Consider the following 17,209-nt stretch of genomic DNA (forward strand, 5'->3'; position numbering starts at 1 on the left):
GTCTGGATGAAAGCTGGAGGCATGTAGGTAAGTATAGCAGTCAGTAGGTTTCCAGTATAGGGGGGTGTTTATGTGACCATCGCTTATTTGCAGTGTCCAGGAAGTGGATCTATTCTGTGGACTGGTCCAGGCTGAGGTTGGTTATGGGGTGGAAATTGTTGAAATCCTGGAAGACTCCTGACATGTCCCCCTCAGTCTCCTCTTGCCCAAACTAAACATACAGAGTTCCTTCAGCCTTTGCTCATATGGCTTGAATTCCCTGTCTTTCATCATTTTTCTTGCTTGCCTCTGGTCATTTCCAGTTTCTCTACGTCCTTTCTATACATTGGTGACCATAATTAGTCACAGTACCCCAGCTTGACTTGCATGCTATGCCTTTGCTAATGCATCCAAAAATTTCATTTTCTTTTTTTGGCAAGAGCAAAAAAATCCACACCCCTGAGAGATGTAGCTATATCAACCTAACCCCTATATAGTTGCATGGGGTCAACAGAAGAATTTTTCTATCCACCTCTTGGGGAGGCGATTACATACACCAATGTGAGAACCCTTGCCATGGGTGTAAATAGTGTCTACACTGAAGCGCTACAGCAGCGCCACTGTAGCATTTTAACTGTAGACAAGTCCTCAAGCAGATCTTCCAGAAAAAAAAATCCAGTCTGGATCTACAGACATGCAGAGCTGGAGAATCCACCACTTCCCTTTGCAGTTTGTTCCAAACATTAATCACGCACAGGGCTAAAAATTTGGCCCTTACTTTCAGCTGGTATTTGTCTGGCTTCATCTTCCAGCCATTGGGTGTTGCTCTGCCTTTCTCTGCTAGATTACAGAGCCAGTTCTCTGTGTGTGTGTGTGTGTGTATTGCTTTTCCCACCTAACTCCTGCCTTCATTTTGCCACTGAATAGAAGTTTTAGCCAAAGTTGTGTACACTCTTGACTGAGGAATTGTGGCTTCTAAGCTGCCTAATAAACTCTTCATAAAGAACACCCAATTCTCATTCACTTTTTCTCTCAAAATTTTTCCTCCCAATCAGTTTTGTTGATAATTTGCTTCACCTGAGGAGAATTAGCCCTTTTGAAACACAAAATGTCCATAGATATGACTGGTTGGGAACTGTTCTCTATTTGTCCACTTGAATGTAATCTGTCCCATTCTTTATTTTCCTCTCCTCTATCATAAGCCCCCTTCTTTGTCTCTTCTCTAAACTAAACAGTCCCAGACTTTTCAGTCCACATATGGCAGCCTCCGCAATTCTAATAGCCTGTCACAGAAATCCCCTTTCTATCAGCTATATCCTTCATAGAGACTGGGTGTCCAAAACTGAGCGCATGTCCAGAGTAAGGTATTCTCCATCCCATTCCTTAGGCATCCCATCATTGTCTTTGTTTTGGACACTGCTGTGAATGAGCAGTTGTTTAAGTTGTGCTGCTATCAATGATGCCCAGGTCTTTCTCCTGATGTGTCTTTTAGTTGAGTTTTTTCTCTCTGGTACATGTTGTGTCAAAACTTTTCTTTTTTTTCCACTCTCAGAGTTTGAGCAACTAGGTGAATGGGGAACTCCCTTGAGCATGGACTCTCTAGCATGGGTTTTGTTGCACTAAGGAACAATGATGGATAACCAGTATTCACACTCTTGTTTCCTGTTGGTGCCTATTAAGGTTTCCCACATCAAATGTATAGGAATTATAAAGGCAGGGGACACCATAAAATATGGAATTGGCATTAAAAGGGTTATGTGTTCACAATTAATTTACCTGAATAATGAAAATGTCATTTTTCAGTGTGTGAAGAGCAACCAATCTGCTTCACCCATTAGAAAAGCCTCCAATGCTACATTTAATGTCTCAAATTAATATTGTCTCTCCATACAGGAATATTTACTGCAACCATCACCCTAGATCCTGGGCACATACAGGAAGTTAGGGGAACGTACGGTACATGAAGGAGACTCTGTTCTGTCTAAGAGTTGGACACCTTCTCCCCTACTTCATGTCAGATCCTAACAAAACTGACTTCACCAACCCCTCCACCTTCATCCTGCTGGGCATTCCTGGCCTGGAGGCAGCCCATGTCTGGATCTCCATCCCCTTCTGCACCGTGTACGCCATAGCCGTCTTGGGGAACTTCACCATCCTGTTCGTCGTGAAGATGGAGCAGAGCCTCCATGAGCCCATGTATTATTTCCTCTGCATGCTGGCCGTCACTGACCTGGTCCTGACTACATCTACACTGCCCAAATCGCTGAGCATCTTCTGGTTCAATTCCAGGGAGATCCATTTCAGTGCCTGCCTCACCCAGATGTACTTCATTCACTGCTTCTTTGAGATCGAGTCTGGGATCCTAGTGGCTATGGCTCTGGATCGCTACGTGGCCATCTGTGATCCGCTGAGACATTCCACCATCCTGACAAACCCCGTTGTGGCCAAGATTGGCCTTGCCGTGCTGCTGCGTAGCTGTGTGGTCATATTGCCCATTCCCATCTTGGCGAGGCAGTGGCCATATTGCAGAACCAACATCATCCCCCAACCATACTGCGGACACATCGCCGTGGTGAATCTGGCCTGCGCCGACACCCGTGTCAGTAGTTACTATGGCCTCTTCGTACTATTCTGTGTCAGGGGTCTGGATGTGATTTTTATCACCGTGTCCTATACCCAAATCCTCAGGGCCATCTTCAGCCTCCCCACAAAGGACGCCCGGCTCAAGATTTTTGGGACCTGCAGCTCCCACCTCTTTGTTATTTTAGCGTTTTACATCCCAGGTCTCTTCTCCTCCCTCACATACCGGTTTGGCCAGAATGTGCCTCGGCATTTCCACATTCTCATTGCCAGTGTGTACCTCTTGATGCCCCCTGTGCTAAATCCCGTCATCTACGGGCTGAGGACCAAACAGATCCGGGGCAGGCTGCTCCGGCTCTTCACTCATAAAGGGGCCTAAACTTTTCTCCTGGTGCTCTGGCTCTGAGACCGAGCTCTGTGCAGAGCTGCCTGGTGACCTGGTGCTGGCCCTCTTCCCTGAATCACTGACTGGACAGTCACAGTGACATTAATCCCTTTCCTGGCCTTACTGTGCTGTGTCAGCCTGACAAACTGAGGAATCGGCCTGTGTACAACTCACTGACTTACAGGATTGGCACCATTCTAATTGCTGGTAACTGGACCACTGAGGCCACATTTCCTTCCCTGACTATTCCCTGAGGCCCTGTCCCCAGACCCACCTCTTTCCACAAGGCCCCTCCCCCTGTCCCAAGTATTCCCACAAGGCCCCGCTCCATGCTCCACCTCTTCCTCCACGACCCCACCTCTGTTCTGCCCCTTTCCCCAGAGTCACAGCCCTGTTGCTCTCTCCTTTCCTCCCCAACCCCATCAACTTTCTGGATCATCTCGACCTTCCTCCTCACCCAGCTGCATTCCCTCTGCTTCTGGGCTGGGACAGGAACTGCTGCAGGGACGCAGTGCTGGGGCTGACAGGGGGATGAGAAGCAGAGAGGGAAGCCAGGAAGCTGTGTAAAAGAAGCTGGGGGCTGGAACCACGGTTGTGTTGCAGGCGGGTGAACTTCTGGGCCCTTAAGCTCAGCTACAAAGTCCTGGGGGCAGAGACCCTTGTGTGGCTTATTTCTTTAGCTTTTGGTTCCCTTTTGTTCCTCCCAACTGGGAGCCTGTAGCAGGCAGGGTCCCTGCAATGAGGATTGGCTGGGAGACCTTTGTCCTAATCCAGGCCTCCGGGGCAGGGCCAGGGATCAGCTTTGAAGCTAGGAGGACAACAGCTGAGGGAGGCGGAAGGATGGTCCCCTGCATTAGCTGTGAAGGCGGGATTCTGAGCAGAGTCTGGGATGGCTTCGGTGCCCCACAGGGAGGGAGATAATTGGCACAGCTACCATTAGCCAGGTATATACTCATAAAAATGGCATCTTATCTAGAACTACAGGGCACCCATTGCCCAGGGGCTGAAGCTGAACAGTGAAGCTGAGTCTGACATACCCTCTGCGTGACACTTTTGATCACGACGTCTAGAAGCTCTTTAGCGAGGCCGCTAGGCAGCGTTATCCCCATATTATCGATGGACTGAGCCATGAAGAGATAAAGTGATTTTACCCAAGACCACACAATGAGACAGTGGCAGAGCTGAGAATAGGAACTGAGAGTCCTGACTGCCCCGCACCCGCCCAGCACCATTGCTCTGACCATGAACTGGCATTGCTCCCCTGGGTTGTGTTAGATGCAGTGAGACTATTTGTGTGTCGTGATCAGTGGAGTTTCAGTCCTTCTTAAACAGGAAGAATTTATTAAATAAACAGTTAAAAACTACAGCCAGAAAAACAGGTTTCCACACAGCTCAGTTTTCAGCCTTCTCTTAGAATCATAGAATAATAGAATATTAGGGTTGGAAGAGACCTCAGCAGGTCATCTAGTCCAAAGCAAGCCCAACACCAACTAAATTATCCCACCCAGGGCTTTGTCAAGTTGGGCCTTAACAACCTCGAAGGATGGAAATTCCACCACCTCCCTAGGTAACCCATTCCAGTGCTTCACCACCCTCCTAGTGAAATAGTGTTTCCTAATATCCAAACTAGACCTCCCCCACTGCAACTTGAGACCATTGCTCCTTGTTCTGTCCTCTGCCACCACTGAGAACAGCCGAGCTCCATCCTCTTTGGGACCCCCCCTTCAGGTAGTTGAAGGCTGCTATCAAATCCCCCCTCACTCTTCTCTTCTGCAGACTAAACAATCCCAGTTCCCTCAGCCTCTCCTCGTAGGTCATGTGCCCCAACCCCCTAATCATTTTTGTTGCCCTCCACTGGACTCTCTTCAATTTCTCCACATCCCTTCTATATTGGGGGGAACAAAACTGGACGCAATACTCCAGGTGTGGCCTCACCAGTGCTGAATACAGGGGAATAATCACTTCCCTCGATCTGCTGGCAATGATCCTACTACTGCAGCCCAATATGCCATTAGCCTTCTTGGCAACAAGGACACATTGCTGACTCATATCCAGCTTCTCGTTCATTGTCATCCCCAGGTCCTTTTATGCAGAACTGCCGCTTAGCCAGCCAGTCCCCAGCCTGTAGCAGTGCATGGGATTCTTCTGTCCAAAGTGCAGGACTCTGCACTTGTCCTTGTTGAACCTCACCAGATTTCTTTTGGCCCAGTCCTCGAATTTGTCTAGGTCACTCTGGACCCTGTCCCTTCTCTCCAGCGTGTCTCCCTCTCTCCAGTTTAGTGTCATTTGCAAACTTGCTGAGGGTGCAATTAATCTCATCATCCAGACCATTAATAAAGATGTTGAACAAAACTGGCCCCCGGACCGACCCATCTTGCTTGTTTACCAGGGACCACATGCTGCCTGGCACAGTGCATAGAGCCCAATGATGTGCAGCAAGGAACCAAATCAGTGCAGCCTGTGACTTGAAGGCCCTGATTAGGGCTTTTTGAGAGCAACACAGTAGAAATAATGAATAATAATCTCCATTTAATGCATAGAGAGCCTGTGCCCAAGGTCACCCAGTATATCCGTGGCTGAGTTGGGACCCCTCACGCCAGGTTTCCTGGTATCTGCAGATGCTTTATCTCTAGCTAAATGTCTTGAGCTAAATCCTCATCTCGTGTAAGTGGGAGCAGCCCCATTGAAATCAGTGGAAATCCCCAGCACTAGAGAAACCAATGGAGAGAGAGCTCCATGCCTCTGTGCTGCTGCATGGGCCGTACGAGCCAGGTCTGAGAGAGACTAAGCTAGGGATTGTCAGCTAGGGACTCATGACCTATGTTCGACATGACGACAGACACTTCCCTTCCTGCTGCCTCGGTATCCATCTATAAGAGGGGGATACCTCTTGGGAGTAGTGAGCAATAATCTGTGACTCACCAATCAACACTGAATTCTGGGGGACACTGATGATAATGCCAAATTAATGGAATATCAGTTTTGGAAGGAACCTCAGGCAGTATCAAGTCCAACCTGCTGCTTGAATTAGCACCAAGCCCTAGGCAGATTTTTGCCCCAGATTCCTAAGTGACCCCCTCAAGGATTGATCTCACAACTCTGGGTTTAGCAGGCCCATTCTTAAAGCACTGAGCTCTCCCTCCCCCCAGGTTAAACTGCTAAGGAACTGGGCAGACTCATCCCAGACTGGTGGTTATTCATTAGATTACACCAAGCCAGCACCAAATGTAAATTTCCGTCTCACCACCCTGATTAACTGGAAGCCAAAAGTGCAGTCTGCTGAGGCATCCCAGCCCTTGGTTCATCACTCGGACACCAGACTCTATGATGAGGTCAGTGAAAACCAGTTTCACCACATAAGGTGCTTGATGCATTGATCAGGTTCAGAAAAAGTCAAGGTGCATGTGAAGGGAGAAAAACAGAGTCAGGGGAGTTACATGCTTTATAACAAATACTATGGTAAATATTTTATACTTATTAACAATCTAAAAAGGGGGTGAGCAGTGTATTGCCAACATTTACAGATGGCACCAGAATATTTAGATCATAGTCAAGTCCAGATGGCAGTAATCAAGTCAGGTGAAGGGTAATATGTTGGCAGATGAACTTCGATGTCAGTAAGTGTGATGTGTACTTCCATTGGAGGGAAAAGCTTGAACTCCTCAAACGCCTGACAAGTTTCCAATTTAACTGCATGAGCTCAGGACAGAGAACTGGTCATCATGGTGTCCAACTCTCTGAAACCCTGCTTACCCTGCAAACCTAGACAGAAACTGAGAAAAACACTGGGATCCAGGAAGAGTGGAATGGGGAATCCTACAGAAAATATAATGGCATGTTATTGGTCAGTCAATCGGTCACCCTCCTCTGGACTCCTCTGTGTGGTACTGGGCACCCTTCTCACCCAGGATATTGCAGAACTAGAGGGCTTCAGGGAAGGGCAACGAGAATGATCAAGGGCTTGGGGAAACTTTCATAGGGAGAGAGGTTGAAAGGACTGGGATTGTTACCTTACAAAGGCGATGAATAAGAGGGGACATGAGAAAATTCTATAAATTACTGACTGGTAGAGAGTACATTGAGAATGTATTTCCCCGTCTCATAAAACAATATCAAGAGGACATTCAATTAAACTGAACTGTGGCAAAAAAAAAAGAACTAGATAAATTCCTGGAGGATAGGTCCATCGATGGCTAATAGCCAGGATGGACATGCATGGTTTTCCTAGCCTCTGTTTGCCAGATGCTGCGATTAAATGACAGGTGATGGATCACTTGTTGATTACCTGTTCTGATCATTCCCTCTTGGGCACCTGACATTGGCCACTGTCGTAAGACAGGAGACTGAGCTAGATGGACCTTTGGTCTGACCCAGTACGGTCATTGTATATACGTTCTTATGTCTCTTGGAGATTCCAAAACCTAAGATGGCTTTTGTAGTTGACAAATCTGAGGAACTGTCACAGATTAAAGTGTCACTAGAGGAGGTTTTGGAATTAATTGATAAACTCAACATTAACAAGTCACCGGGACCAGATGGCATTCACCCAAAAGTTCTGAAAGAACTCAAATGTGAAGTTGCGGAACTATTAACTAAGATTTGTAACCTGTCCTTTAAATTGGCTTCGGTACCCAATGACTTGAAGTTAGCTAATGTAACGCCAATATTTAGAGGTGATCCCGGCAATTACAGACCGGTAAGTCTAATGTCAGTACCGGGCAAATTAGTCGAAACAATAGTTAAGAATAAAATTGTCAGACACATAGAAAAACATAAACTGTTGAGCAATAGTCAACATGGTTTCTGTAAAGGGAAATCGTGTCTTACTAATCTATTAGAGTTCTTTGAAGGGGTCAACAAACATGTGGACTAGGAGGATCCAGTGGAAATAGTATACTTAGATTTCCAGAAAGCCTTTGACAAGGTCCCTCACCAAAGGCTGTTACGTAAATTAAGCTGTCTTGGGATAAAAGGGAAGGTCCTTTCATGGATTGAGAACTGGTTAAAAGACAGGGAACAAAGCGTAGGAATTAATAGTAAATTCTCAGAATGGAGAGGGGTAACTAGTGGTGTTCCCCAAGGGTCAGTCCTAGGACCAATCCTATTCAATTTATTTAAAATGATCTGAAGAAAGGGGTAAACAGTGAGGTGGCAAAGTTTGCAGATGATACTAAACTATTCAAGATAGTTAAGACCAAAGCAGACTGTGAAGAACTTCAAAAAGATCTCACAAAACTAAGTGATTGGGCAACAAAATGGCAAATGAAATTGAATGTGGATAAATGTAAAGTAATGCACATTGGAAAAAATAATCCCAACTATACATACAATATGATGGGGGCTAATTTAGCTACTACTAATCAGGAAAAAGATCTTGGAGTCATCGTGGACAGGTCTCTGAAGATGTCCACGCAGTGTGCAGAGGCGGTCAAAAAAGCAAAAAAGCAAAAAGGATGTTAGGAAACATTAAAAAGGGGATAGAGAATAAGACTGAGAATATATTATTGCCCTTATATAAATCCATGTTACGCCCACATCTCGAATACTGTGTACAGATGTTGTCTCCTCACCTCAAAAAAGATATACTGGCACTAGAAAAGGTTCAGAAAAGGGCAACTAAAATGATTAGGGGTTTGGAGAGGGTCCCATATAAGGAAAGATTAAAGAGGCTAGGACTCTTCAGCTTGGAAAAGAGGAGGCTAAGGGGGGATATGATAGAGGTATATAAAATCATGAGTGATGTGGAGAAAGTGATAAGGAAAAATTATTTACTTATTCCCATAATACAAGAACTAGGGGTCACCAAATGAAATGAATAGGCAGCAGGTTTAAAACAAATAAAAGGAAGTTCTGTTTCACGCAGCGCACAGTCAACTTGTGGAACTCCTTACCTGAGGAGGTTGTGAAGGCTAGGACTATAATAGCATTTAAAACTGTATCTTTGGTCTGTGAATACACTAACCATGATCTATTAATTTGTTCCCCATTTTTCCTTCTTTTCTTCATACTGGATGGCATAAATCAATGATTCAACTTATTAAATGGATATTCATTTGCAAGATCTAGTTTTGAAGGACCTTTTGTCACAATAATCATTAGCATTGCATCAGTAATTATTGTCGCTCATGTACTTGGATCCGATCCGATGTCAGTCTCTCCACTTTCAGTTTTCGATTTGGATAACAGTTCTTCGTTTCTGGACTCTTCAGCTGAAGAAGTAAATCTTTGGATGGATTGTGATTGTTCATCTTTATCAGTTAGCAAAGATAATGTTTGGTTCGATTGGTCTTTATCAGTTGATAAATAATCACTTTCAATGCATTGCTTAGAGCTTTCTCCTTGATTGTCGACTTTTTAAAAATACTTATTTGAAGTAGAAGATAGATTTTCTAATTCTTTTTGCCGTTTCTCTCTTTGTTGCTGGTAGGCAGCACTGGAAAGTCGTTTTCATTTTTGTCCCAGCATTTTAGTCCTATAACCACTGGCACTGAGGTGACGTGGAAATTGGCGCAAATGGTGCCAATAGGGTGGCACAGTACACACAAGTAATCATGATTCCTGATTTAATTAATCAATAACCGTTAACGTTTACACATTTATGTACGTTCACATTATGAGTGACCATGTTATGACATGACATGATATTTTTCATGTCACGCTTCTATCGCACTGTTGGAGATTTTTTTGGTCTTCATTTATTATTTTGTTTCGTACATTGGTGGATTTTTCCAGAAAAAAAAAAAAGGATGGCCGTAATGCCGCCCCTGGAAATGTGCTGCCCCAAGCACGTGCTTGCTTTCCTGGTGCCTAGAGCCGGTCCTGCTCACAGCTAACAGTCCCAATGGAAATAGGCACCTCTCTCTAGCCCATGAGCCAGGCCTCTAGAGGCTCAAATCAGTAGGATTTAGGTGCTTAAGGACCTTTGTGAACCACTAGAAAAAAACCCATTGGTTAAAAGATAATAATTGGACATATACCAATCTCCTAGAACTGGAAGGGACCTTGAAATGTCATCAAGTCCAGCCCCCTGCCTTCACTAGCAGGACCAATTTTTTGCCCCAGATCCCTAAGTGGCTTCTTTAAGGATTGAACTCACAACCCTGGGTTTAGCAGGCCAATGCTATTCCCTAGTAGGTGCCACCCCCACCATAGTTACCAGTGGACTGGAAAGAAGTTCATGTTCAAGTTCAACGTCCTACTTCTTTCCAAATACAGCACAGAAGGGTTTATTGAACATTTTTGCCCCGTGTGCATCACTATTAACAGTGACAAAGAATCCTGTGGCACCTTTTAGACTAACAGACGTATTGGAGCATAAGCTTTCGTGGGTGAATACCCACTTCATCAGATGCAAGTATTCACTCAGGAAAGCTCATGCTCGAATATGTCTGTTAGTCTATAAGGTGCCACAGGCCTCTTTGTCACTTTTTACAGATCCAGACTAACACGGCTACCCCTCTGATATTTGACTATTAACAGTGTTACCATCTCCATCTAGTGAAGGCCTATACCACTACTAGGATTTCCTTTGTATCTAATATAGTAAAAAAATCTTATTATTTTCCTCAGCCCTGCTAGCCATGGATTTGTCTCTGGTGTCTTTTGCTTCCCTTATCCATTTTCTATATTTTATAATTTCTCATTTCTATCAAATGCTATCCACTTCCCCTGCTTTAGAAGCAGTAATGGACCATCTCCCCCTATCAATGGCCGGGGGCAGACATCAATGCTCATCCTTCTGAACCTCTTTGGATTGTTTGACACTGTTGAAAATGAGATACTGCTGTCTAACCTCAGAGACAGCAGCAGTCCAGAGGATGCACTAACATTGTCTGAATTCTTCTTAGAGGGATGCACCTAATTAATGGTGATGGGAAACTGCACCTTCAGCACTAGACCCCTCCCTTGTGGAATCCCACATTGGTTCAGTTCTCTCTCTGGGGCTTTTCAGCATCTCCATGCAGCCTCTATGGGAACTTGTCACACAACATGAACTCAAACGCCAGCAGTATGCAGGTGACACTGATCTCCTCCTGTCCTTCCCATACGACCAAACCAGTATCACCACCATGGCCCAATTTTCAGAAGGACCAGCTGGTTGCAGCTGAACCCAAGCAAGACAGAGGTGATGTGGTGGGCAGAATTAAATATTTTTAAGGGTTCACTGCCATGCTGAAGACTACTTTGACTGAAGGTTCACAACCACACCTGGACAATTCAGTCCGTAGTCTAGGAGGGCTCTTGGCTATTTTGCTGACGCTGAGCTCTCTCATATCACCGTCTGTGAGTAGTGCTTTCTACCATCTCCGGTTAACTAGGAGGCTCCATTGAATGAGACTCCTGGAAAGACTGACTCAGCCTGGAACATCAGATTTCAATTTCACTGAGGAGACACTGGAAGGAAATTCATAGAATCATAGAATTCAAGATCAGAAGGGACCATTATGATCATCTAGTCTGACCTCCTGCAAGATGCAGGCCACATTAGCCGATCTACCCACTCTTTTAGCAAGCGAGAGAGAACAAATCAAATGCAAACACTAATCCAGTGTCTATCCGTCCAATACTCCTTCCCCCCTTGTTCCATGGCAGCTTTGGGGGGAGGCCTCTGTCCCCAGGCAGGCCCCCAGCTGCCCTCTATCCACAGGAACATTGTGTTGATGTTGCTTTTATTGTGTCTGTTCCCCCGAAGCCACCCCTGTGACTGTGATGCGTTGGCAGGTTTCTGAGGTGGAGTGGAGGTGGGGTCCCGGAGTTCACACCTCACAGGAGTGGGGAGCTCACAAACCCCATCTAGTTCTGAAAACCTGAGATTCACCTTCAGACGATGGCGAAGGCTCAGGCTCCCTCTTCCAACCTTTCCTCTGCATCCCACCCAGTGAACAGCCCCTGCCAGAGCAGGAGTCCGTTCCCTCCTGGCGTGACAGAGAGATCATGGTTACGGCAGGGAAGTCAGGATGACTGGGTGGGGTCTGTCATCCTGCCACTCAATCTCTGTGTGACCTTGGCCAAATAACATCTCCCCGTGCCTCAGTTTACCTATCTGTTTAATGGAGAATGGTCATAGTGACTTTCCTTTGTGAGGTGTTTTCCACATTCTTCAATGAAAGGTGCTGCACAGTATGATGAGAGTTATTGGGGAGAATTCTTTGATCACTTAGTAACAGCACCATGTGCCTGCAGAAAGTGCTTATGTCTCCCCTCGCGCATCTTTCTATAGATCTGTCTGTTTACTATATACCCATCGCTCTTGGGACTTTACAGACCTTATGGAGTTTTAAGCATTATCACTTGTTTTCCTACCAATCAACTATAATTTTTAAATACACACAAATGCACAGAGCAGCCAATTCCTCTCTGACTCAGCACAGAGCCCCAGAGTTCTCATTTTCTTCTGGGAAGGTCCCTTAATTACTGTTTACTCCCAAAGCTGGATAAAGAGCACAGAAGCCCAGACAAGCTTGTCTCCAGCCTGTTTACATTCAGATGCTCACTTATCTCCTAGAGGCTGAGCGACCCCCCTGGGATTGCACAGAGCTATATTAGAAATGGTGCACGTTTCTGTGTCAGCTTTCAGTGTGGGATGTTGCTGCAGATGCTGGGGTGAGAGACGTGTGGGACACAGCTACCTGAGGGGGATTCCTGGGGAAGACACGTCTGTTAAAGGATTCACAGGTACCCACTTCTTGCTGAGGAGCTCACCTGCGCGACAAACCCAGTGCAACATGGATGTGATGGGACAGAGAATAGGTCTGTGGTCCTTTCCGCTCTGCACAGCCATTAAACATCCAAGGGCCCTTGCCACAGTGGATGAGATTGCTTCAGTATCATGGGTTAAAACGTCCCTCTTTGCTGTGCCCTCCTGGGCTGAACGGCCTCCAGCCCCAAATTTGCTTTATTTCAGTGCCACAGTAGATTCTTCAGGATGAAAGGGTTAGTAGATGTAGAATGCAAGGCCAAATTCTGAGGCCAGTTTACTCAAGCCCCACTGAGGAAAAACTCCCCTTGGAGTAAGAACTGAGTAAAGACCTCAGGAGCCAGCTGTGTGTTAATGCAGAGACACTGTCACCTTCTCCTCTTGCATTTCAGGGCTCCGGGTGTTAAAGGGGGAGCGGGGGCTGTTCCCTGACTTTTATCTCCATGGAGGTGCTTGGGCTCCTCACTGGAACAATTCTAAGAATGTTTCAGCATGAGCAACACATCTTTTCTCCTAGCTTCATTTGAGAAGTCGGCTCAAACGTTATGCCGGAAACTCAAAAAACAATTCAGCCGGAAGCAGACACCCAGCATGTGAAATTTCAGTCCAATTGCTTAAAGTTCGGCAAATTTATAAGCAACTGAAAATGAAGTCTACTAGTTGAAGGTGTCAGACAGCCTTAACCAATGGTGGTGCCGTGCCACCAGCACCACCTACAATGGCCAATCCATTTGTGAATTCCCTGTGTTTGACTAAGGCCTGGTCGACACTGGCATTTTATATCACAGAATCCTAGAGCCACAGGGGGAGAAGGAACAGCCGGAGTCAGCTAATCTAAGCCCCTGCCAAGATGCAGGATTTGTTGTGTCTAAACCATCCAGGACAGATGACTGTCCAGCCTCCTTTAGAAAACCTGCAGTAAAGGAGCCTCCATGATTTCCCGAGGCGCCTGTTCCATTTTCCTCCTGTTCCTACATTTAGGCAGTTTGTCCTGAGATTTAATCTAAATCTGCTAACGGGGCGACTCCAGGCACCTGCACTCCAAGCACGTGCCTGGTGCAGGAAGCCATGTGGGGGTGGGGACGGCCTGACAGTCGCCGTAAGGGCAGCAGTCAGGCCTGTGGGAGGTCTGCCGGTCCCGCGGCTCTGGGGGTAATTCGGCTGCGGGGACACCGAAGGTGCAGGACCATAGGACCTCCCACAGACATGCCACCAAATCTTCATTACCAGCGGACTTCCCGCAGGCACACTGCCAAAATACATAGAGCCGCTCCTGTCTGCTATGCTGTAGTTTGAACCCAGTGCCTCTTGTCCTGCCCTACATGGCAAGAGTGAACAACTTTTCTCCATCTTTTTTATTTCAGAGTGGTAGCCGTGTTAGTCTGTATCAGCAAAAACAACGAGGAGTCCTTGTGGCACGTTAGAGACAAACAAATTTATTTCCGCATAAGCTTTCGTGGGCTAAAATACACTTCATCAGATTCATGGAGTGAAAAATACGGTAAGCAGAATATATATTCTAACACATGAAAAGATGGGAGTTGCCTTACCAAGTGGGGAGTCAGTTCTGACAAGCCAATTTAATTAAGGTGGATGTGACCTATTCTCAACAGTTTACAAGGAGGGGTGAATACCAAGTGACGGAAAATTACTTTTGTAGTGCTAACGAGGCCAATGCAATCAAAGTGGCCCATTTCCAACAGATGACAAGTAGGTGTGGGTATCAGCAGAGGGAAAATTACTTTTTGTAGTGTCCCATCCACTCCCAGTCTTTATTCAGGCCTCATTTGATGGTGTCCAGTTTGCAAATTAATTCCAGTTCTGCTTTTTCTCCTTGGAGTCTGTTTTAATTTTTTTTTGTTAAAAAATTGCCAGTTTCAAGTCTGTCATTGAGAGATTGAAGTGTTCTCCTACTGTTTTTTTAATGTTACAATTCTTGATGTCTGATTTGTGTCCATTTATTCTTTTGAGTAGTGACTGTCTGGTTTGGCCAGTGTTCATGGCAGAGGGGCATTGCTGGCATATGATGGCATATATCACATTAGTAGATGTGCAGGTGAACGAGCCCTTGATGGTGTGGCTGATGTGGTTAGGTCCTATGATGGTATCCCTTGATTACATATGTGGACAGAGTTGGCAACGGGGTTTGTTGCAGGGATTGGTTCCTGGGTTAGAGGTTTTTTGTGTAGTTGCTGCTGAGTATTTGCTTCCGGTTGGGGGGCTGTCTGTAAGCGAGGACTGGCCCGTCTCCCAATGTCTGTGAGAGTGAATGATCGTCCTTCACGGTAGGTTGTAGATCCCTGATGATGCACTGGAGAAGTTTTAGTTAGGGGATGTAGGTGATGGCTAGTGGCGTTCTGTTACTTTCTTTGTTGTGCCTGTCCTGTAGTAGGTGACTTCTGGGTACTCTTCTGTCTCTGTCAATCTGTTTCTTCACTTCCTCGGGTGGGTATTGTAGTTTTAAAAATGCTTGGTAGTGATCCTGTAGGTATTTGTCTCTGTCTGAAGGATTGGAGCAAATGCAGTTGTATCTTAGAGCTTGGCTGTAGACAATGGATCGTGTGGTGTGTCCTGGATGGAAGCTGGAGGCATGTAGGTAAGTATAGCAGTCAGCAGGTTTCCGGTATAGGGTGGTGTTTATGTGACCATTGCTTATTTGCTCTGTGGTGTCCAGGAAGTGGATCTCTTGTGTGTACTGGTCCAGGCTGAGGTTGGTGGTGGGGTGGAAATTGTTGAAATCCTGGAAGACTGCTGCCACGTCCCTGTCAGTCTCCTCTTGCCCAAACTAAACATACAGAGTTCCTTCAGCCTTTGCTCATATGGCTTGAATTCTATCTCTCTCATCATCTTTGTTGCTTGCCTCTGGTCATTTCCAGTTTCTCTACTGGTCTATGGTCTATAAATTGGTGACCATAATTAGACACAGTACCCCAGCTTGACTTGCATGCTATGCCTTTGCTAATGCATCCAAAAATGTCATTTTCTTTTTTTGGCAAGAGCAAAAAAATCCACACCCCTGAGAGATGTAGCTATATCAACCTAACCCCTATATAGTTGCATGGGGTCAACAGAAGAATTTTTCTATCCACCTATTGGGGAGGCGATTACGTACACCAATGCGAGAACCCTTGCCATGGGTGTAAATAGTGTCTACACTGAAGTGCTACAGCAACGCCACTGTAGCATTTTAAGTGTAGACAAGTCCTCAAGCAGATCTTCCAGAAAAAAAAACATCCAGTCTGGATCTACAGACATGCAGAGCTGGAGGATCCACCACTTCCCTTTGTAGTTTGTTCCAAACATTAATCACCCACAGGGCTAAAAATTTGGCATTTACATTCAGCTGGTATTTGTCTGGCTTCATCTTCCAGCCATTGGGCGTTGCTCTGCCTTTCTCTGCTAGATTACAGAGCCAGTTATTTGTGTGTGTGTGTGTGTGTGTGTATTGCTTTTTCCCACCTAACTCCTGCCTTCATTTTGCCACTGAATAGAAGTTTTAGCCAAAGTTGTTCACACTCTTGACCGAGGAATTGTGGTTTCTGAGCTATCTAATAAACTCTTCGTAAAGAACACCCAATTCTCATTGACTTTTTCTCTCAAAATTTTTCCTCCCAATCAGTTTTGTTAATAATTTGCTTCACCTGAGGAGAATTACCTCTTTTGAAACACAAAGTGTCCATAGATATGACTGGTTGGGAACTGTTCTCTATTTGTCCACTTGAATGTAATCCGTCCCATTCTTTATTTTCCTCTCCTCTATCATAAGCCCCCTTCTTTGTCTCTTCTCTAAACTAAACAGTCCCAGACTTTTCAGTCCACATATGGCAGCCTCCGCAATTCTAATAGCCTGTCACAGAAATCCCCTTTCTACCTGCTATATCCTTTATAGAGACTTGGTGTACAAAACTGAGCGCACATCCAGAGTAAGGTATTCTCCATCCCGTTCCTTAGGCATCCCATCATTGTCTTTGTTTTGGACACTGCTGTGAATGAGCAGTTGTTTAAGTTGTGCTGCTATCAATTACGCCCAGGTCTTTCTCCTGATGTGTCTTTTAGTTGAGATGTTTCTCTCTGGTACATGTTGTGTCAAAACTTTTTTTTTCCACTCTCAGATTTTGAGCAACTAGGTGAATGGGGAACTGCCTTGAGCATGGACTCTCTAGCATGGGTTTTGTTGCACTAAGGAATGATGGATAACCAGTATTCACACTCTTGTTTCCTGTTGGTGCCTATTAAGGTTTCCCACATCAAATGTATAGGAATTATTAAGGCAGGGGGCACCATAAAATATGGAATTGGGATTAGTAGGATCATGTGTTCACAATTCATTTACCTCAATAATAAAAATGTCATTTTTCAGGGTGCGAAGAGCTACCAATCTGCTTCACCCATTAGAACAGACACCAGTAGTACATTTAGTGTCTCAAATTAACATTGTGTCTCCATTCAGGCATTTGTACTGCAACCATCACCCTAGATCCTGGGCACATACAGGAAGTCAGGGGAACGTACGGTACATGAAGGAGACACTGTTCTGTCTCAGAGTTGGACGCCTTCTCCCCTACTCC

At 45.5% G+C, this 17,209-nt stretch overlaps 1 protein-coding gene across 1 annotated transcript; it reads left to right on the forward strand.

Moving 5' to 3' along the window:
- The first annotated feature begins 1,990 nt into the window (after positions 1-1,990).
- LOC123375482 (olfactory receptor 52R1-like) lies at positions 1,991-2,938 on the forward strand. Its single transcript, XM_045026396.1, has one exon. The coding sequence runs from the start codon at positions 1,991-1,993 to the stop codon at positions 2,936-2,938; it is 948 nt and encodes a 315-aa protein (XP_044882331.1).
- The last annotated feature ends 14,271 nt before the right edge of the window (positions 2,939-17,209 follow it).

This window comes from Mauremys mutica, chromosome 1 (genome assembly GCF_020497125.1).
Source record: "Mauremys mutica isolate MM-2020 ecotype Southern chromosome 1, ASM2049712v1, whole genome shotgun sequence".
NCBI classification, from domain to species: Eukaryota; Metazoa; Chordata; order Testudines; family Geoemydidae; genus Mauremys; species Mauremys mutica.